The sequence below is a fragment of the Zophobas morio genome, unplaced genomic scaffold (genome assembly GCF_036711695.1).
Source record: "Zophobas morio isolate AGI-343-1 ecotype UQ-CSIRO unplaced genomic scaffold, CSIRO_AGI_Zmor_V1 ptg000007l, whole genome shotgun sequence".
Lineage (NCBI taxonomy): Eukaryota > Metazoa > Arthropoda > Insecta > Coleoptera > Tenebrionidae > Zophobas > Zophobas morio.
Window position 1 is genome coordinate 11,360,918 of NW_026972112.1, and position 22,225 is coordinate 11,383,142.

Below are 22,225 nucleotides of genomic sequence, written 5' to 3' on the forward strand. Positions count from 1 at the left end.
TGATTTCCTAAAAACGACCTAATTTTTGTGTAAAAATGAAAACATGATTTCATGAAAAACATATATGTGTACCATTTTTTTTAATCTGAACATATGAAAGTAAGTGTGCCGAAATTGTTTTTGACCGAAATAATTTAATTTAAAAAATCGTTAAACATAGGCAACCATGTGCACGTTAGCGCTTGGGGGTAGTTGGTAGTTCCGCTTGTTAGTTAGAGGGCAGTAGTGGTAGACAAGTGGTGAAAGCGTTAATATTGTTTTGCTTTCTTGTGGATGAGCATGGTGAACAAGAAGCTGTACGACAACAATTAATCGTAACGGCTACGTCACAGTTTTCCCTGATACGCACAACTAATTCTTGCCGCTTTTTAATCGGAAAAAATCTTAATTTTCGAGCAACACTACACGTGCTGTAAATTTGTTTTATTGTTTGTAAATTCACCGATCAGGTTAGGATTTTAATCGTTAACTGGTGCTAACACAATTTAACAGACACTTATTAGGAGATTTCATGAAATTCACTTAGTCAGGATAACACCCTTTATCTAATTATGAATAAGTTTCTAGATGCTCATACGTACCTAAGTGTTACATTATAACACTTCTTAATTCTTCACACAAGATTGCTAATAGTTCATTTATGGCAGTTAAATTAACAAAATGCATAATATCATGAACTAGCGGGCGGGGGGGAGGTTAAAATTTTTTTTTCCCTTAGGCAGTTATCATCGTTATCATCATTACATCACCGCAACGTTAAAGATTGATTACATCACCAAGGTCTGTCCTCGCAACGTTAAAGAAAGATTACATCACCGAGGCATTTCCTCGCAACGCTAAAAATTACATCGTCGAGACGCTTTTTCCTCGCAACGATGACTGGATACTTTTGTCTTTATTTATTATGTGTTTTATTTGGTGTAAGCAGTTTGGGATATTATAAACGCTCAAAGCTAATTGTTTTAAGTAACCAATCACTTGGATCAAGACATAATTTAACATAATGTAAACTCTTTGTTTGAATCGTTGATAAAGTGTGGTAAGTATTAATCTCATGTAAATTTGTTAGCTTTGCAATTTTTCACCTCATACAATTTACAATTTTTCTCTATCTAATAATTTTAGCCTCAGTAATTTTCTTTGTTGTATAGTTTAAATTGAACATAAATTTCCATGCGGTGCAGTTTTAACCTCACGTAATATTTTTATTTGCGCAAGTTTATTTCACGCTAGATCTTTTGTTTTTATAAATCTTTGCTAGTTTTTATTTTGTAAATATTTTGTTGATGAATGTTTCCATTGTATAAATTATCTCATGTCCAATTTTAATCTCACATAGGAATTATTTGTTGTTTAAAATTTCACAAGATCGTATGGTGAATTTAAATGTTGTTTATTGCTCTTTTTGAAACTTTAACTCTCGTTAATAAGAGTCATAGAAATTGAACATTTAAAATGGAATTGAGGTAAATAACACCGAAATACGTGGCAGAAGGGGAGTGCGCGATTCCTAGTCGAGCTAGCGAGATTTATCCCGCCATCTGTAGAAAAGATGCAGATTTGAATAGAATTCAGGGGCGGTCGAAATGACGTAACGCTGTCGGCTTCGTGATAGCCAGGACCCAACTGCAAATTTGCGAGCTGCACGTACGGCTTGTCCGTAATAGAGAACTGCTTTGCGGTAGGCTTGCGATAGATAGAATCACCGTCGTAGAGGAGAACAGCCACGACCAGAGCCCCAAACTCCGCTTGTGCTAGAACGCCCTTATGGGTAATTTTGTTGTGCTCTTGTTGACTGCCATAATTTTAATTTACCGCCACACGTGTGTAATAACTTGTGTATTTGCATCCAGTTACTTTAATTCAGATTTTGCTTTGTTTTTATTAAATTTGTCAATTATTTCAGAACGTTTAATTTGATTTCATTCCAAGTCATTCAAAGTTTTTTTCTGGAACTGAACAGCGATTGCAATTCAGCCCCCTCTGGGCAGCCTGAGGGCAAGTCACGAGTCACTCTGGCACGCAGTTTTTTTTTTCTTTTTTTGTCAGTGGAGGAATAAATAATTTTCTGTCCTCCATAAATTTTGTGTATTATTTAGCCGTACTTTTCCAGCTTTAGGGTCCACCACTTGCATCTGAACACATCCCGCCATTTTTCAAAAACACAACGTAGGGTTCCATTTTGTACAGACGATCACAACCAAGGCCAAATTTTGAATTTTTAAATGTTTCGCCGGCTTTCAATTTTTTTTCACATGCCAATTTAAGGCGGGATGTTTGGGTTATCACAACTTCATGCAGTTATTAAAAACTTAAGAATAACTTATTAAATCCCTAAATGTGTGCGATACTTTCAAAAAATTAATAATAATACGTGTAAGATACGAATTCGCGTAATGCACTTAATTATTTAATAAACTGTGACTGGGTATTTACACGCTAGCTAAGTACTATCAAAATCCTAAAAACAATTAAAATTAAAAATTCAGTGGAAATCAAAGAAATCTTCCCTTGAGAATTAAGGAAAACTAAAACTAACCAGATTAAAACATGCACTTAAATCTACCCTAATTATGAAAATAAAACATTGAGATTAGGTAGGTACGGGGTGATCAGATGAAAACAAAAATGGATGGTCAGAACCTTTCACCGAAACTAAACGCGGAGAAATTAGTACCATAAACGCTCTAAAGTACGGTGGAAGCATTAAATTCGCATGAAGTGCGAGGTTTCCCAAAGCTATGGCAAAATAATCACAGAACGCGATCATATTGAACGGTAATAAACTCAAAATGAAATTATCAACTGCAAAGAAATCAGATTAAAGTCGAGTAATTATATAGTGGGGCTTCTAGTTCAAGAAATTTGAGTTTTTTCAACTTGTTAGTAACGGCTGCGTTCTTTGATCTGTTCTTTTATGCGTCTGGGTTTCGCCCACAGAACTTGTTTCGCCTGCTGCTGTTTTAGTTTGGGTACGAATTCTAATGAAAGTAATTGCGATTGGGGTGTTTATGGATGTACGGTTCTGCGCATGTTTTTCGCAATGTCTGACAAGCGCAATGATATTTGAAATTTGAGAATATGCGAATTTTGTTCTTACGTTTGGGGATTGGTGGTCGAGTCTGATTATCTGTTAGAATGTGCAGATTTGGACATGCGTGTTAAGTAATTAATATTTGCAAATTTTGTTTTTGTTGTGGGGATTTGTTTTTCGTCTTTTTGTTGTGATTTTCTCGTGAACTGATCTAGTGACAGCCCGTCACATTAGTATGGGTTTTAAAAACCATGGCCGACTAGTATAAAGATTATGGCCTGTCCAAAGGAATGTCAAAGGTACCATACGTGCTGCCATCTATTAATACTTCAAAATCGACAAAAGAATTATTAACACCTTTTAAAAGGCACAAAGGCATTCATACCCAAACAAACCACCATTACACGTTTTGAAGTCCCATAATGTCAAGTCAAATTAAAATTTTGCAAAATTATTAAGTGTAATTATTAATAGATGGCAACACGTATCGTACCTCTTGGACAGGCCATAATCTTTATACTAGTCGGCCATGTAAAAACATACAAGATTGCATTGGAAGTATGCAACCAATATTACGCGAAAAATACAAATCACTGAACAAGAGTAGTTGGAATGAACATTGATTAAATACATATAATAAAGCTACCACTCGACAGAGGGCGACGAAAACAATGTGTAAAAATCTCTTAGTAACCATTTATATAATTTGCAACGTTGCCAGATGAGCCTAGCACAACTTTGCCGTTATTTCTAGTCGATTAGATTTTATTTCGTTTAAAAGTTTCTGGTGAATAAATGGAATTATTATAATGAATAAACAATACAAACAAATTATTACTTGTTATTTTAAATACTTGTTAGTGTTGATGAAAACATAAATGGTAATTAAAGTTATTCTAAATACGGTCCGGTCCGGTAGCTCAAATTTTACAGTACGAGTGATATGTTTCAGGACGAGTAGGTAGCCGAGTCTTTAATTTCGAAACGAGTACTGCGAAAAGAGTTACCGGACGTATGTTGTTATGTATTTTATTTCATACTGTCAACATACTTTTTTATTCGATAAAATTATTATTATTTTGAGAAAAAATCCAAATCGAGTCACTTTTTCTGACATCGTTAGCAACCGCTCTTTGGTAAATGTTTTAATTTGTTTATTCGTGCAAATCAGCATCATATGTTTAAACACATAGTACTTATAACACTTTACAGGACTTATTGTTTTGTATAATCCGACTCGATGGACGAATGTTTTGTGCAATCCGTCTCGAAGGACCAATGTTTGTGCAACTCGGCTCGTCCTACCAGTATTTTTTGTAATCTGGTTGATACGACAATGTGATACCGAATTGCACTTTGATATTGCTCCAAGAACCTTTGTTTTCTTGCGTGCGAGATAATAGACAGCGTTCGGTTTCGATGTTTAATACAGGACGGTTACAGAAGTACTAAATTTACATTTGTATTTACAATAACAGGTAAAGCAAAAGAGACCCAAAAGGGTCAGTGGCCGCTTCCGGAAATGGAAAACTTGTCCTTTTTGGCCACGGAGGTAGAAGAGTGTCTCTTCTACCTCCGTGTTTTTGGCTCAATTTTATCGGACTTGTCCGTTTTTTTGATTTTACCGGAATAGTTCGATCCAGTAAAACGTCAAACTTGACATAGTATGAAGTAAAATAAATAAATTTTATGATGTAAATACAATTAAGTGTATCGATAATTCGCTACTGAAAATTTATTGAAATATAATTTGTGTTAAAAAAAGATTTTTGTGGTTTTATGGTTTATTAAATGTAATTAAAATAAATAATATCAAGAACTTGTATTATATATCAAAAACATTCATTGTAAATAAGAAAATTATAAACCATAAAACCATACAAAATTTTCCTGCGACCTCTATTCAAAATCCCAGTTTACCAATAGGAATTAAGGCACAAAGATGTTTCACTGAATTTAATACCGATTTTTCAAGAAAAGTATGCTTATAAGCCTATAAGCGTCTAATGGATTAAAACAACAAATAATAATCACAATTTATTTGTTTTATGTGTTCATTACAATAATCCCATTTATTTACCAGAAACTTCTAAATGAAATAATATCTGGTTGACGAGAAATATCCGCAAATTTGTGTTAGGCTCATCTGGCAACGTTTTCGGTAGGTAGGTATCAATGGAACTAAAAGATTTGGTAATTTTCTTGGAAGAGTTTGTTTCTTCAATGAAAATTTATGGTTTTTAATTCTTCGGCCGCTTGAAAGTCTCGCCATGTGAAAATAGATTATTTGATAACCTGTTTCGTAATAATTGTAAATACGAACAAAAGCATATTTGCATATTCTAAACAACTGGCCATATCGATTCCAAACTTGTACAGATATGTTTTTTATTGTTTCTGTTTTCAATGAAATAAATTTTATTTGCAAAATACTTAATGTCTAACGACATATCACGCATACATACTACCCCATTTACTATATTTTCAATCTGTGCATTTTTCGCTTCATTCGTAGGAGCCAAGTAAGAAGTATCAGTGAGACCGGCGGTCTTTCAAAAGCTCGTAAATGAAAAGATTTAGTAAAGTTTCCTAGAACAGTCTGTCTCTTCATAAAAAAATTTAGACATTTTTACTATAAAATATTGGTACAATACGCTATATTCCACTGTTTGTTTCCTTTGAGATACGACTAGTTCTTGTGGCGAAGTGAAACACCAAAAAGTCTAAAGTCCGGAAATCAGAGTGAATTTTAAAACACATAAAACGACTTCTTTATTTATTTAAATATTGTCCTGTAACGTCCTGTGACGTGGAATGGAGTTTCTTAATGTACAAAAGTATGTTAGATAATAACCGAAAAATTTTCTTGATTAAAACTCAAGGAAACACAATTATTACTTGGAATAAAAATAAAGAATATCAAGAACTTGTGCTATGTATTAAAAATATTTAATTTCAAATAAGTAAATTATGTTAATAAACCATAAAACCACAAAAATCTTTTTTTAACACAAATTATATTTCAATAAATTTTCAGTAGTGAATTATCGATATACTTAATTGTATTTACATCATAATAGTTATTTATTATATAAGCGGTTAAAGTGAATGTTTAATGAGCGGCCAGTTTAAGGCGAGAGCGGCGTATGCCGCGAGCGCCTTAAGACCACGAGTTACACATTCATTTTAACCGCGAGTGTAATACAAACTTTTATTCAATTTTGACAACCCCAAGTCCCAAATTGTGAAAAAATTGGTGATTCAAAGTTCACATTCGAGAAACGTCAGAATTGACAGCGACCAAATAAAAGTTTTATATGCGTAGAATTTAGGTTACAATATCAGGTGTGTGTGTGTAGTATGTGACTCTGGCGACGGTGTTTGTTTATTTTAAACAAACTAAAATTATCGAAAAATTGCAAAATCATGCAAGATTCCAACGGCAAAACTTGCTCCCAAAAAAGAGCAAATCAGAAAGTGTATCAAAAGTTCCTTAGATGGAAAGAGCAGCAAGACATTGGAGAAATTACAGAAATGGTAACCATGGTTTTAAAACAGCAAAATAAAAATTTTATTTCGCTAGCGGTTTAAAAATTTTATGGTGCTACCGGATAAACCAAAGCTTTAGTGGCCTACTGACGGCAAAATAAACGTTTGTTTACATGTCAAAATTGAATAAAATTTATTTATTTTACTTTATACTGTGTCAAGTTTGACGTTTTATTGGATCGAACGATTCCGGTAAAATCAAAAAAACGGACAAGTCCGATAAAATTGAGCCAAAAAGGACAAGTGTTCAATATTTCAATAAATTTTCAGTAGCGAATTATCGATACACTTAATTGTATTTACATCATAAAATTTATTTATTTTACTTCATACAAATGTTAGAGTTGAGATCGTGAAGGCCTACCGAACAAGTTACAATTATTACAGTGTACATAGTATATTAGATATTGTCTAAAGTTATCTCCTTGAACATAGTACGTGCTTCTTACTATAGTTATCTTAAACATCTTCAACATCAGTGACAAAAACTAAAGCGAAAATACTTTTAAGTATAAACAAAGTTGTACATCACAAAATAAAAATTTCAATATCACATAATATTTGAAAGCACCACAGAAAAAAGGATTCAGAATTTTACGCCTCGTGCTCGTTACTGTTGATGCCAATAAGGGCCTCGGTTTGTTCTGACGGCATTTCGGCGAACCTAAAACTTCAGCATGATGTCACATAAACATTTTTGTTTGACTTTCTGCATTTACCGTACGAATCTCGTCCTCCGACATATGCTCAAGTAGGCACAACGTATGACGTCAAGTACAGGGTCCCAGTTATCATAGTGCGAGAGAATGGTAACGGCAAAAAATGCCACTATCATCGGTATGGTCCCCGTGTAAAACAGAGACGGGTATGCCACTTTCTTCAAAATTATATCGGTTAACATTGTCAGTGGAATTGTTAAACTCACGGAAATTGTAGCCATTAGCGAAGACGTAAGAAAACAACCCCTATTAAGAAAAACTATCACTTATTTTTTAAATAAACATCAAAATGTGCATACCATAACCACAAGGCCTCTGAGATGACAGTTCCGACAATACCGTTCAATAATAAAAAAAGCATTTGTTGTTTTGAAGGCCATTCGAAAATTTCCACTTCACTGAAGTGCAAAAAGAAGAAAAGAGGCCACAATAGAATTAGGTTGAAAAATCCTACAAAACCTTGAAGGAATCGTCGTGAAGGTTTGAAATTTACGTTCAAAAATAATATTACCAAAAAATAAAGGAATGTCGAGTTTGTCTTCGTGGTCGACTTTTCTTTTCAAGAATACTAAATAGGTCGCGTAGAAAAATGCACTCAGTAATGATAAAAAAGCACCCAAAGGGACGTGCGATTCCAACGACAAGTCCGAAAAACTCACCAGAATCTACAACAAATTACGATTAGTAAGTATACAGACTTTTTCTGTTAATTAAAGATCCACCAACTCCGCTATTTATCCCGAAAATTACACACGGAAAAAACCAAAATGTTTTGAAGCAACGTGATCTTGTTTGTTACTAAACTAAAAAATCTGAATTCTGAACACAACATAAATTAAATTTTCGAGTGCAGACACTTTAATAATAATAATAATAATTAGGAACTAATAAATAAAAAACAGACATAAAACTTTTTTCGTCGATTTTTCTTTACACTGCCCAAAAAACCCATACTTACTATTCCTCCAATACTCAGCAGCACCGCCACCAACTTAGACAACGTGAATTTATCGCTTCCGCTGGAAGGAAACGCCGCCGCTAAAACGAGCGTAAAAAAACTGGAAGTTGAAGACAGGACGTTCACCACCCCCGCCTCGGTTTGCGCCAACGCCATCTGGTAGTTGTAATTGGCTAAAAACCACTACACCACAAACATGTCGCCGCCCGTCTGCGCCTACTCACCAAAAGACAAAAGACGAGCGATATCTTCGCCACCCGCAAGACCGGAAGCTTGATCGCCGCCCGCTTGGCGATCTCGCCCGCGCGCAAGCTCGCCTGGTACGAAAGCCGCGCCAGCAGCGCCTCGGTTGCGTCGGTCTCGGACATGTGTCGCACTTCCGCCAGCTTGTTGAAGCGGACCGACCTAACCGAGGAGTCGTCGCTCTCCGTGCCCGAGTTCTTGTCGATCTCGGCGGTCTTGACAGGCACGTAGACGGGGTTGCTCAGGCGACTGCTATTGTCGGTGTAGTAGTTCTCGTCCTCTTGCTCTGTGTCCACGAAGATGTAGTTGGAGGGGCGTGAGCAGCTGTCCTTCCACGGCTGCCAAAAAAGGAAGCCGAGGAGGTACAGGGTGAACATGGAGGTTTTGACGTAGGTGCAAAAGAAGGGCTTCTCGAAAGTTTCATTGGTGTAAATAAACTGTGACAAAATTATTTTGTTAATAAATCGTCCGAAGATACAGAAGTAAACATCAAGAATATTAATAATAAATAAAAACAACAGAAAAAATACAATGACAATTTGTTTACTGCTAGCATAAATGCACAATTAAGAACGAAAATATAAGTTGAATTTAAATCATTGTTCCCTAGTCCCTACAGCACTGTCAATTCTTCACACATATTAACGCCTACTCTTTACTAAAGATAAATACACTAGATACTAGTGACAAGTTTTACAAATGTTAAAAATTTTGTTAAAAAAATGTTTTTCAGTTATTTAAAAAAATGTAATTTAATGAAATTAACTTGTTTTTTAGTATTATAATTTCTGGGTTCAAATTGTAAGAAAAAACATATTTTCCCTTTGTACTATTTAAATTTGTTGTAAACATATCCACTGTTTTATTGTAATTCTCATATTGTGTGGCAGCTGAAACTTGAATAAATAACAAAACGTACCAGAAGTAATTTTATTGACACGTTACTTAGTTAAACGTAGTTACTGTACCTTTGTGAGTTCGGAGGAGGAAACCCAGATGATATCAACTAAAAGAAGTACGAAGCAGCCTAGAATGAGGCGTTGGGTCTTGGTTAGAAACGAGCCAAAAGTTCCCGTGTCCATTTCTCTACAGGATTCGAGCCCATGTACTTGCTTCCCATGGGGAAAAGCATCTCTATAGAATGAAACAACAGCGGTGTGACGACTTCAGAATGCAACAGCCCATGGTTCTAGATTGTTAATAAAAATTATTTTGACTCGACAAATGCGTGTTTGCTCTTCCGGTGCAAATTATCAAATAAAATATTCGATATGCCCACACAACTCTATGTTATCATCGTAATTAACCGTGAAAACTTATCAGCAAAGTTGTTTAGCTGTTTGACAGCAGACAACATTTGACTGATTTGACAGCTTATTGACAGATGCCAGCCCGTGCGTGGTACCAACACACTCCGATAAATCGTTACCAATGGAAATACTGGGACACTTTTTTTGTATAACTAAATCGGTTTTAATTTGTTCGTATTTTGTGTGCATAACTTTCTAAAATTTTTTTCAGAACGCGTCGTTTATTTTCTTTTTTGTTTTGAGTTTTAAATGGGAACGCCCGTATCTAGGCAACTACAATTACAATAGGGTTTGGTTCGTATAGGTATTAAAAAAAAAGTAAAAAGAATGTACAATTCTTGTTTTTTTCCAATGAGTAATAATAACGTGGACTAGGAGTGAAAGTATACATATAATTTAATTCAGTTCAGGTTTAAGCAGTTAAAAACTTGAACCTGTAATCCGTAAAAAAAGTTAAATTTGCAGACACATTGGTGTAATAAAAGCGGAGTTAAAAAGACTAGAAGCAGAAATAGTTGTATTTATTTTAAACATTAACGTTGACTTTTTTTAACCAAATTAGAATGGAAGAAAAAAAAATCGCTACATCCAGATGCGAACTTGATACATTCCTTTTGTCAAATGCATTCAAAAAAACCCTAAAACTATATGTATGTATAAGCAGTGATGGTATAAGTAACTATATACTTAATATCCATTTTATTTTACATTTACAAATATGTTTTGCAAATATTATTAACAACCAACATCTAACAAAAATACAATTACACATAGTTTTGCAACTTTATTTTGGATCAACAGATATTTTCGTGAATGCATAATTATGTATCTACAAATATTATTAATAATAATAAAAAAAAAGGTCGAAAGATATTTCGATTGAACTTCCCACGCTTCTGAGGTACAGTCCAACAAATACTGCTTCTCTGAACAATTATAAAATTTGATTTGGCGGAATTTTATTTTTTCGTGATAACCTCTATGGAATGAAAACAATATAGAAGATACTAGTCAGAGTGTAATAGAACAAAGAAGGTTCCACCTTCTTAAAAAAATACAGTTGGAAGCCCCGAGAAGATTTAATATTCTTAAAAAAGGTCTATGTGATCTTTAAGAAAGTTACGCCTTCTTTAAAAAAGGACAGTTGGTACCGCCGAAAAGGTTTCGCATTCTTAAAAAAAAAGAGATTTGGGGCCCCCGAGAAGGTTTCACATTCTTAAAAAATACCTTTGGGGCCCCCGAGAAGGTTTCATATATTTTTAAAAAAGACATTTGACGCCCCCGAGAAGGTTTTACAATAATAAAAAGACATTTGACCCCCGAGAAGGTTTTACATTAAAAAGAAAGACATTTAACGCCCCCGAGACAGTTTTGCATAAAAAAAAAGAGTTGGGACCCCTGAGAAGGTTTTACATTCTTCAGCAAGGACACTTGGCGCCCTCAAGAAGGTTTTACATTTTTAAAAAAGATATTTGACGCCCCCGAGAAGGTTTTAACATTTTTAAAAAAGACAGTTGGCACTCCAGAAAAGGTTTCACATTTTAAAAAAAATACCTTTGGAGGCCCGGAGAAGGTTTTACATAAAAAAAAACATTTGACACCCCCAAGAAGGTTTTACATGAGAAAAAATAGTTGGGACCCCCGAGAAGGTTTCACATACTTCAGAAAAGACACTTGGCGCCCTCAAGAGGGTTTTACATTTTTAAAAAAGGTAGTTGGGGTCTCCGAGAAGGTTTCACATTCTAAAAAAAGAAACATTTGGCGCCCCGGAGAAGATTTTAGATAAAAAAAGACATTTGACGCTCCTGAGAAGGTTTTACACGAAAAAAAAAAACAGTTGGGTCCCGGAGAAGGTTTTACATTAAAAAAAAATACAGTCGGGACCCCCGAGAAGGTTTGACATTAAAAAAAAGACATTTGGCCCCCCAAGAAGGTTTTACATTTTTAAAAAAGACAGTTGGCACTCTAGAACAAGTTTCACATTCTTAAAAAAATACCTTTGGAGGCCCGGAGAAGGTTTTACATAAAAAAAGACATTTTTGGCGCCCCCGAGAATGTTTTACATGAGAAAAAACAGTTGGGACCCCCGAGAAGGATTCACATTCTTCAGAAAAGACACTTGGCGCCCTCAAGAAGGTTTTACATTTTTAAAAAAGACAGTTGGCGCTCCAGAAAAGGTTTCACATTCTTAAAAAAATACCTTTGGAGGCCCGGAGAAGGTTTTACATAAAAAAAGACATTTGACGCCCCCGAGAAGGTTTTACATGAGAAAAAACAGTTGGGACCCCCAAGAAGGATTCACATTCTTCAGAAAAGACACTTGGCGGCCTCAAGAGGGTTTTACATTTTTAAAAAAGATAGTTGGGGTCTCCGAGAGAGTTTCACATTTCAAAAAAAAAAGACATTTGACGCTCCTGAGAACGTTTCACACGAAAAAAAAAAAACAGTTGGTTCCCGGAGAAGGTTTTACATTAAAAAAAATACAGTCGGGACCCCCGAGAAGGTTTGACATTAAAAAAAAAGACATTTGGCCTCCCCAAGAAGGTTTTACATTTTTAAAAAAGACAGTTGGCACTCCAGAGAAGGTTTCACATTCTTAAAAAAATAGCTTTGGCGACGCCGAGAAGGTTTTATATAAAAAAGACATTTAACCCCCGAGAAAGTTTTACATTTTAAAAAAAGACATTTAACGCCCCCTAGAAAGTTTTGCATACAAAAAAAGGGTTGGGACCCCTGAGAAGGTTTCACATTCTTCAGTAAGGACACTTGGCGCCCTCAAGAAGGTTTTACATTTTTAAAAAAGATGTTTGACGCCCCCGAGAAGGTTTTACATTTTTAAAAAAGACAGTTGGCACTCCAGAGAAGGTTTCACATTCTTAAAAAAATACCTTTGGAGGCCCTGAGAAGGTTTTACATAAAAAAAAGTCATTTGACGCCCCCGTGAAGGTTTTACATGACAAAAAACAGTTGGGACCCCCGAAAAGGTTTCACATTAAAAAAAAATACAGTCGGGATCCTCGAGAAGGTTTGACATTAAAAAAAAGACATTTGGCGCCCCCGAGAATGTTTTTCATTTTTCAATAAATAGGGGCGTATTCTCACCTTTTCGAGAAAGTGGGGTAATGTCATCAATAAAAAATTTGTTATGACGTTATAAACGTAGATAATACACAATGTGAGAAAAATAGAGAAAAAAAAAAGAAAGAAAAAAAAGGACAAAGTTTGGAATCGAACGCACGACATCCGGTCCGCATTTCTGTCTCGTAACCACTTGACCACGACTGGGATACCTTACGCTAATGGTGACTGTTATTATACCGTGCATTATGTTTTTGGAAAAATTTGGACGGTTAGGTCAGGTCAGGTCAGACTATTGTGTTGTATAACAGTTAAATCATATAAACATAGAATTCTTTGAAGTGACTTTATCAAATTGTTGGTGGGGATGATTAGCAAAATTTTCGTTAACATTTAACCATCTACATGATACTTTCTAATATACATATAAAACTTGACAATAATAATCGGTCCAACAGCGTCGGAAATTACGTGTCTAATAAAAATGGATACAGACACCAGACAGACAGACAGACAGACGGAAACGGGAGACTACGTACTCTAGAGGTGATGAAATTTCGAGAAAATATAAAAGTGGCCATTCGTCCGGTGGACTCGATTGCTATACTTCGTTAGCTTATGTTTGGAAAGTAATAACTATATAAACACACGATTTAATCCTTCCGTAGCAAAAATTTATCAGGATCATATTAAATAAATATTATATGTACCTAATGAAATGACAAATATTTACTTCACAATTTCGCGCAAAAAAAATGTTAAGTAACAGAAATGTTAAATATAAAAATTGTTTGATTAATTAGTACGTGTTTTTACATCACCTATTTATTAATGGCGTACAAATTATAGAGAAGTCCTCAAATTGACGACAGTAATTTTAATGAACGCGTCAGCGCTAAACTGGTATCATCGCAGAACTGTCAGCATTTAAGTTTAATTAGCATATATTAGTTTTTATCAGTATGTAGTAACGTTTTTCTGCCATTCATTCCAGTATTCATAAAGTTAATTTCACGATCCTTGTTTAATTCAATTTTTTATTTCCATTTTCATAAAAAAGTATGTTCACCAAGGTAAAACCTGATGCTATCATCCAGTGCACTACAATAAATTAACGTTAGAATGAATTAGCGACACAGTTTTACATGGAGGATAACCACTTCTACATCAGACATATTTTTTCGCTCTATCTCTAAAAGAAAAAAATGTTGATATTAACATTTGTACGAACTTTGCGACTTTGTTAATAGTTCGACTTCTATTCAAATTGCATATGTTATAAATTATGCAATTAACCGCAAAAAAACTTCCATTATAGAACTTCTGACGTTACACGTTCTTTAGCTCGTGTTTGTTTTTTTTGTGTACCTACTTGTGTTTTTAACCTTTAGATGTGTCACAGATATAACACTCACGGAAAAATTGTTTTGACCTGTAAGGCTGCAACCTTTGTATAAAAACCATATTTTGCTCATTAAAAAAAAAGTTTATTCCAAGTAACAAGTAAATTTTAATAATACATATGTATAATTTTGCACATGATTATGCGTTCATGACCATTAAAACCAGTTTACAAACCAAGTTCGCTTTTATATTTTTCAAAGTATATTCCTTCAGGGTCGTACTTCCCTGTTAAATCTTTCCACATGTCGGGTTTTTTCTCTACTAAGAATTTGATAATTTTTTTGACAGATTCCTTCTGCTTGTCGCTGCATTTGGCACAGTTGGTTTGGATCGCGTCTGGAAGGACTTCTGAAATAATAAATTAATGGTTAATGATAATTAATGAAAACAAAAAATCATTTTGAACAAAGTATTTTTGTCGCTAAAAATTTGGATTCGTGTTTTGCTGAGTCAAATTGAGGTCAGTTTGCGCTGGACCAAGTACATAATAAAAGTTTCACAATTGACATTATTATTATTAATGAAACAAATACTTTAAAATCATAATTCATACATATCAAAAAAAACCTTCGAAAAACGGAATCCAAGTACAAATCTGAAGCTAACTTCAGTGCGGTTAGAAAAGAAAATTTATTTATTTTTGCTTCAAAAAGAAATTTAAAATTGTATCTAACTTACATTAAACGAACATTTTTTATATGACCAACCGCGAATAATAAAAGCGATGATGATATTATTTTTGTCCAAATTGGGGAAAACATATTTACAAACCAAAAACCAAAAGAAGGATTTTTTATTACTCAACATTAAAAAGAAACGTGCGCCAGAAAATGCATTTGATCCATTTTTTTTGTTTCAGTTTTTTTAATAAAACTCGATTTCGATGTTAAACATTTTAAAACGTCTAACATTTAATTTTAGAATCATTAATTATATTTATCTACTGGAAATATAAAAAAAAGCTACATAGGTATAATGTAATATTGTTTACACAGCAATTAAAAAATATATACATATTTGTGCAGAAACAGAATATACAGTTTAAATAAACAAAATTAAATAATTCGTCATTTAGTAATAAAATGACACAGCGTTCAAATCGATGAATGTTTTCTTTAGACAAATTAAGAGAAAAATGTTATTGACATGAATATTTTTCTCTGACGTTCAAACAATTCCACGTACTCGCCCCACTCACAAAATATGAATAAAAAACTGTCCTCACAACTCCATATAAATACTATACAGTGTACTGAGATCCCAGTTCTATCAACAACAGCAAAAGATGAAGATATTCGTCGTTTTATTTTTGACCACCGTAGGTCTTGCTTTGGCACGTCCTTCCGAAAAATATACCGTAAAATACGACAGTATCGACTTGCAAGAAATTCTGCGAAGCGACAGACTTACTGAAAATTACGTACAGTGCCTTTTGGACAAGAAACCCTGTACCCCCGACGGCGAAGAACTCAAAAGTAAGTTTCCCCAAACCGAGTTTGCAAATTTTACTGATATGTAATTTCTTTCAATAGAAGATCTTCCCGATGCCCTGAAAACCAAATGCTCGAAATGTAGCGACAAACAGAAGGAAGGTGCGAGGGTCGTCATCCAGCATTTGTACAAGAACAAGAGACCGTGGTGGGACCAGCTCGAGGCCAAGTATGATCCCGATCACATTTATGTTAAAGAGCACGAGAATGAACTGAAGAAGTTGTAGAATGGAAAAAAACAACGTTATTGTATGTGATCGTAATAAGTTAATAAAGTTGTTGTTTTTGGAATTTTGGAGCTTTTTTTATTACCTTGAATCATTAAAGTCAATGTAAAACGGGTTTGCGAAGTAATTGAGTTAATTATGCAGGTATATTAGTAATTGTGTTCGGTGTTGCGTATCTCATTACTGGGGAGAAGACGGTGTTCGTCATTATTTGTATTTTAATGTTACGAAAAAGTTCGAGATTTACTGGTAAACAACAAGAGTTGTGTTCATTGCCAATGCCGGAGAATGGGGTTAAGGACGCATATTTAATAAGCGGTCTTGTGGTAGATGCAAATTTAACACCGAAATCTCAAACCAGAAAATGTGTAAATTATATAATAAAAAATAAAAGCATGCACACGTCTAGCAAGTTTGGAAAAAATATAACGTGCGTCATTTATCGTCAACCGCAGAACAAATCTACCTTGAAAATTTTATTTTATTTTGAAATTATATTACAATTAGGATAACGTATAGTTTTTGTAGTCTCACATGTGTGAAGTTTTAAACTTTTCATGCTAAAGCAAGTACCTATGTGTTATCTATTCCACATTTTTATTTTTATACAAAGTTTTATTTGTTTAATTAAAATCAGTTTATTTTACGACGAAAAAAAATGTCATGAACAGAAAAACGTCGTCCAAGAAAGGCAACTTTTTAAAGATGGACAGTAAAATGTTCATAAATGTTACAGTCAAAAAACAAAAAAATATATTCAAAATTATGTCCTATCGTCTTTTTACGCTTACGCCTACTCGTGGCCTATACTGACACCGACAATGAAAAATAGAATATGAAACTTGTCTACAGTCTTGTTTCATTTATTTATTTATTTTTTTTTTGTTACACACAATAATCAGCTTGTAAAGTTTTCAGTTTAATATGGTTTGTATAATTTTTACGAACATGAAAATGTGTAAAAAAATTTAATTCATGAGGATCGCAACACTGCAAACCCATGCTGCAGACAAGGTACCTATATACTCATCATCCCCATCAGTTTGAAAATACTCATTTTATTTTTTCATGATAAGCCCTATAATTCAAAATAAAGATATGTGTAATTTTAAAGTAAAGGTAAAGAAGCATGGTACGTGTGTGTTTCAAGTGATTTTTTTTAATCACTCTGTACATTCTCTGTATAAGCAATTCATTTTTAAGGGTGTACAAAATTATGTAACATAATATACACAAACATATTTTCAATTCGAATGAAATGTGAAATTCAAGACTGAAACGAAAATTTATCAGTAATGTGACTGTGACATATTAAGAATACAATGTTTTGAACAAAATGTGACATTTCTTTTTTTGCGATTGATTCAAATTGTTTAACATATATGAATACCTACCACAGATGACAACTGTCATTTTAAGTGCGAAATGTGTACCTATTTTGAGTTGAGTGAATATTTCCACGCTCTTAAAAAATGAACTTTACTATTGTAGTATAATATTAATTAATAGTTATATGTAGTATGAAGGTGGTATGGATGCATCTGTAAACCACAAGTATATACTATGCCACAAGTATACACTCAATATTTTGCAGATTTTAGCATTTATTTTGCAAAATAAATAAAAAAATAAACAGATAAATTTTGATTAAAAATTTATCAAGCTTACGACGACCGTAAAGGATTTGCAAAAGATTTCCGAACATCCGGTTTTGCAGTTTTAATGTTAAATTGTAAAATATTGCTATACAATTTTGATTTTTTTTTTTTTTCAAAAATCTGGATGTCTTGGGTAAAAAGTCAAGACGGATTCATAAACCACAGGTGTAAAAAAATTTATAAAATTTGTATAACATTTACTACCGGGATGCAATATTTGAAGATGATGTCACCACATTGTTGGTGCAGTGATTAGACAAATTTTGGTTAGCGTTTCCTTCTACATGATATCCCTAAAATACTTATGAAATTAGGCAAAAATCGGTACAGTCGTTTCGGAAATTATCTATCCATAAAAATTCGACACAGACAGGCAAACAAACATACGGAAATGGGAGACCTTTTTTCAACTCGACATGAAACGTCGGGAAATTATGAAAGTAGCGATTCGTCCAATGGATCCTATTACAACACTTCCTCAGCTTATGCTCGGGAATTAAAAATTGTCAAAAATTTATTTTCAAAATTTTCAAAATGGGTGACTAGCATTCTAAACACCGTCCTATATACTTTCTGTGTAATAATACAAATGCAATGAAATTAGTAACTACTATCTGTATGATTACTTATCTTCTAGGGGTTTATTTTGTTTAAGTTTGAAAGAAAAATTTAACAATTTTTGAATTAAAATCAAATGTGGTTGCCTGAAGAGAAGCAAAAGATAATAATGTATTAAAATTCTTTCCACGCTCCTGAAGTACAGTCCTACAAATCCAGCTTCTTCGAAAAATGATTAATAGTTCCTAAGCGCACTACCCTCCGCCTAGACGCTATCGTCACCATCGCACTATAGCCCCTAGAAGTACAAATGTTTTCTAGGGGTGCTTCCATCTCCACTAAATCATCCCCACTCGTGCACACATCCCATTGGTTTGCTGCACCCGCATGCCTTTGTCAATAACCCTATAAAAGAAGCACCCTGTCTACGCAAGGGAAATATAGATCAAGATCGCATAATTATGTATAAATAAATGTGATCTGTGAAGGAGAAGCGCAAGTTGGGCAACCAACAATACAATTGCATACCAGTGGTGACCAAATTTGAATTAAAATTTCACATTGAAAAAAAACAACGTCGCGAAATCGCATTTGAATAATTTGAATTAAAAAAAAAAAAAGGCAAAGGAGATCGTTAAACATAGGCAACCATGTTTAGTTTAGTTTAGTTCTTTTTCTGGTAGTTGGTAGCTCTTCTAGGGGAATTTCTGTGTAGTATCAGGATAACCGAAAAACGCATTTTTTTCAAATATTTAGATGCATTTAAAACATACATAGGAAGTAGAAACTCTATGCAAAAAGTCAGATGTAGGCATGCGGGTTGTGAAAAACATTTTCGTGCTTGTTTAGTGATGAAAGTAGTGTCATGACTTAAGTACAGTCTGCGTACAGTGTGTGTGAATATGGAGCGAAGTAAAAAAAATTGGGTGTCATGGGTATCTATCTTTTTTTTTCTGAAAAGGTAAAAGTGCTACATAAACTTGTAAGTGTATGATGAAGATGTTGAAGAAAAACCACCATGATGTTTGGGTGCTCCATAAGACAACGAAACGTAATCTGTTAAATTAAAATTATTTAATTTTAATTTGTTCCTATTCTTACAAAATTTTCTCAACAATAATAAGAATTTCGCCTTTTTAGACTTGGTCAAAAATAACGTAGACAACTACTTTGCTGAAAAATCTCAGTGGTTCTAGAATATAGGATCATCAAATTACCTGGCAAATGAATTTTGTCTTAACATCCGCACGAACGTTCCGGTCAATCAATAAGATACACTACTAGAACTCTCTGGTTACTATTTTCGAAGTTTCCGGCTACAGTTCAGCCAATAATAAAAAGAGTTAAATATTCAATTCAAACTTTAACGAGATTTTTTACTTGTACATCGACCGAAAATATTGTGGGCACGGTTGTAGAATAGATAGGTTTGTACACTAATGGCTTGGGATGGCGACGCTTCTTTTCGATCCCTATATCCATGGAAAGGACACATACAGCTAGCGCCTCTACCTTGTCGAGCGGAAATCATTCTAGTTATTTTGGGGATTTTCGTTTACATTGCTTTATGAACAATGCAAAATTTGTAAATGACATTTGATCGGAGTCGATAAGTACGATTTCTTTTATTAATTACATCGGTTATAGACAGATGCCTATAGAGTTCTGTGTCCCTAAAACGTCAAAAACCAGGCGACGCGATCGGCAATTGGCGTCGCTGACCAGGGATATGCAAATGTATGCTAGTGTATCAACCTATCTATTCTACAACCGTGATTGTGGGCTATACCACTATGAACAGTACTCACTTTTTAATTCATCTCCATCCGGTGAACACGGCCCCTTATTCAAAAGACAGTTGAAATAATTATTCAACAATCTATCGCTGCCCAAAATTTCATCAATATTTATATTGTCAAACTTCGTTGTGTACTGCTCACACAATACCACACCAAACAGTACCAAAAACAGATACACGAATTTCATGTTTACAAATAAACTGAACCAAATCTGAATATTTTTTACTATGTTAATTTATTTTCTATTTTGTGTTTATATACCGCACGTTTATGAAAAGTGGGGATTATTAGTACATGTCAACACAAAAAAAGGTCATTTAAACAGGCACTCATCTAGAAAATATCTATTATTAATCTTATCCTTAGACTGAAATTGACGAAAAGCTGTACACTTACGTCAGCGGATTTTTTAAATTAATTTAATTAACGGTTGCAAAATATTTGCCCGATTGTTGTTACTTAGATTTACGCAATAGTTGGTGCTAATCCTGTCACAATTAAATGAAACCTCAGAAATAAAAATTAGAAGGTATAGCAAAAAAAATATATTCATCTAAATAAATACACACTAACAGTACTTAAACCAAATTAGAGATAGTTAGCACGTTTATGAGATTCCTCATCCACTTAAATTACAATTGATACAAAAGATACTTTTTTAGAAGATTGGGTAAAGGTAATGCCGACACCGCCGTTTTCGTTATGTGGGAAAGAATAGCGTCCCGACAAGCCGCCTGCAACGTAGGAACTGCAACCCAAACATTAATAACAAATTCCAAAATCAATAAACCAACAAACCTCCATACAACTGCACAATCCGCACCTTCTTCGTAGTGCCATAAACATCAACAACCACATACAGCGGTGCATTCATGTATGGAATGTGTTTAACGCAAACCCCTTGATCCTCTCCATTTATTATATAGTGCATGTCTGCTTCATAAGCATTAGTTGGCAAGTACATCACCCCAATCCTGCTCCCCACATCCGTTGGTAAAATATCCTCGGTATCAGATCTCGTCGGTTTCAACAGCCCCATTGGTACATTCCCAAACCTAGTCCTAATTGAGTGATTATCCCCTAAAATTTTCGGCTTCTCCTTCCCAGACGTTTTACATTCAAACGCTTTATTGTGAGCTTTACTGATTCCGTAGATCCAGGAAGTGCCCCTGTTGTAGCTCTCCACTAAATCGGGCAGTGCGTACTGAGGCATCTCCCCGTTCCTGCTGATCATCAAAGGACTCAGCTGTGTCAAGCCTAAACGCATGTGTCCACTCCATCCTCTTTCGTTTGCTTCAATCTCAACTAAAAAAATCTCTCCAGGTAATAACGGCCGCTCACTGAACGTAAGAGCATTCTGAAAACTTTTTTTACGATATGCTACTGTGTTATCTTCAGTTAAAATAATGTTTTCGCCATGGTATGGGTGAAATCTGGTGACTGAGCTCCGATGGGTTCTGAGGGCTTTGTCGCTGGGATCTGAGCGAGATGTAGCAGAATGGTTATGATTTGAGGTCATTTGAATATGGAAATGGTTAATTTGATGGCTTAACAACAAAGTATTTTGAATAGGTACAACATAACCTCAAAATTGTGCGTCTTCATTGGTCTTCTTACATGACTATATATATATATTATCGTGGAGTTTGTGATTAAAAAATGTTTTCTAAATTTAAGAAATGAGCGATCCAGTGCAGTTGTAGTTGATATTTGTACAATTTTTGCAAATTTTTTTATCACAACAAAAACAAACCTGCCACTTATGAGAAATGTCAAAAATCTACCAGGGAAACCAGAAAAGTAAACCAACTGGAGAGCGCGAAATACAACATTCATTTTTTTTGACACCATAGATGGCACCTCCGTCGAAATCACCATCGCCCGACAATATTAAAATATAAACCCTAAAAAAAACTGTCTTTGTTGGTGGAATGATCAGATAAATTGTGGCTATATTGCCATCCAGTTGCAAGATATTTTTAAAATACAGCGTGGTCAACACAAATGCAAAATATTGTTTGAGTAATTTTAGTTAATAACCTCGTTAATACCAGAATGAACCCTGGAGCAAAATGTATTCTGCCCTCCTCAGAATTAATAATTTCATGAGACTTTTTTGTGCTGCCATTAACGAACCACTTCCATACAACACTCACTGTCAACCATATTAATTTTGACAACAGGAAGAAAGGCAACAC

At 34.3% G+C, this 22,225-nt stretch overlaps 4 protein-coding genes across 5 annotated transcripts; 1 reads left to right on the forward strand and 3 right to left on the reverse strand.

Moving 5' to 3' along the window:
- Positions 1-6,876: 6,876 nt before the first annotated feature.
- LOC135124571 (solute carrier family 35 member F5) lies at positions 6,877-9,874 on the reverse strand. Of its 2 annotated transcripts, none has more exons than XM_064049745.1 (7): positions 9,472-9,874; positions 8,485-8,940; positions 8,261-8,443; positions 7,814-7,967; positions 7,602-7,761; positions 7,303-7,548; positions 6,877-7,247 (listed from the first exon to the last, which is right to left on the reverse strand). In XM_064049745.1, exons 1-7 carry the CDS (start codon positions 9,583-9,585, stop codon positions 7,178-7,180), a joined length of 1,383 nt encoding a protein of 460 aa, XP_063905815.1. In that variant the 5' UTR covers positions 9,586-9,874; the 3' UTR covers positions 6,877-7,177. The 2 variants fall into 2 exon arrangements, with proteins under 2 accessions (XP_063905815.1, XP_063905814.1); XM_064049744.1 differs by having other exon boundaries at positions 6,877-7,253.
- A 4,482-nt stretch (positions 9,875-14,356) lies between these two features.
- Positions 14,357-20,238, reverse strand: LOC135124576 (ejaculatory bulb-specific protein 3-like). The gene is made up of 2 exons (XM_064049749.1): positions 20,037-20,238; positions 14,357-14,643 (listed from the first exon to the last, which is right to left on the reverse strand). The coding sequence occupies exons 1-2, from the start codon at positions 20,212-20,214 to the stop codon at positions 14,462-14,464; spliced, it is 360 nt and encodes a 119-aa protein (XP_063905819.1). The 5' UTR covers positions 20,215-20,238; the 3' UTR covers positions 14,357-14,461.
- LOC135124575 (ejaculatory bulb-specific protein 3-like) lies at positions 15,547-16,076 on the forward strand. The gene is made up of 2 exons (XM_064049748.1): positions 15,547-15,770; positions 15,828-16,076. The coding sequence occupies exons 1-2, from the start codon at positions 15,581-15,583 to the stop codon at positions 16,010-16,012; spliced, it is 375 nt and encodes a 124-aa protein (XP_063905818.1). The 5' UTR covers positions 15,547-15,580; the 3' UTR covers positions 16,013-16,076.
- A 319-nt stretch (positions 20,239-20,557) lies between the features above and the next one.
- On the reverse strand, positions 20,558-21,817 carry LOC135124574 (neuralized-like protein 2). The gene is made up of 2 exons (XM_064049747.1): positions 20,826-21,817; positions 20,558-20,775 (listed from the first exon to the last, which is right to left on the reverse strand). Exons 1-2 carry the CDS (start codon positions 21,544-21,546, stop codon positions 20,660-20,662), a joined length of 837 nt encoding a protein of 278 aa, XP_063905817.1. The 5' UTR covers positions 21,547-21,817; the 3' UTR covers positions 20,558-20,659.
- Between the last annotated feature and the right edge of the window lie 408 nt (positions 21,818-22,225).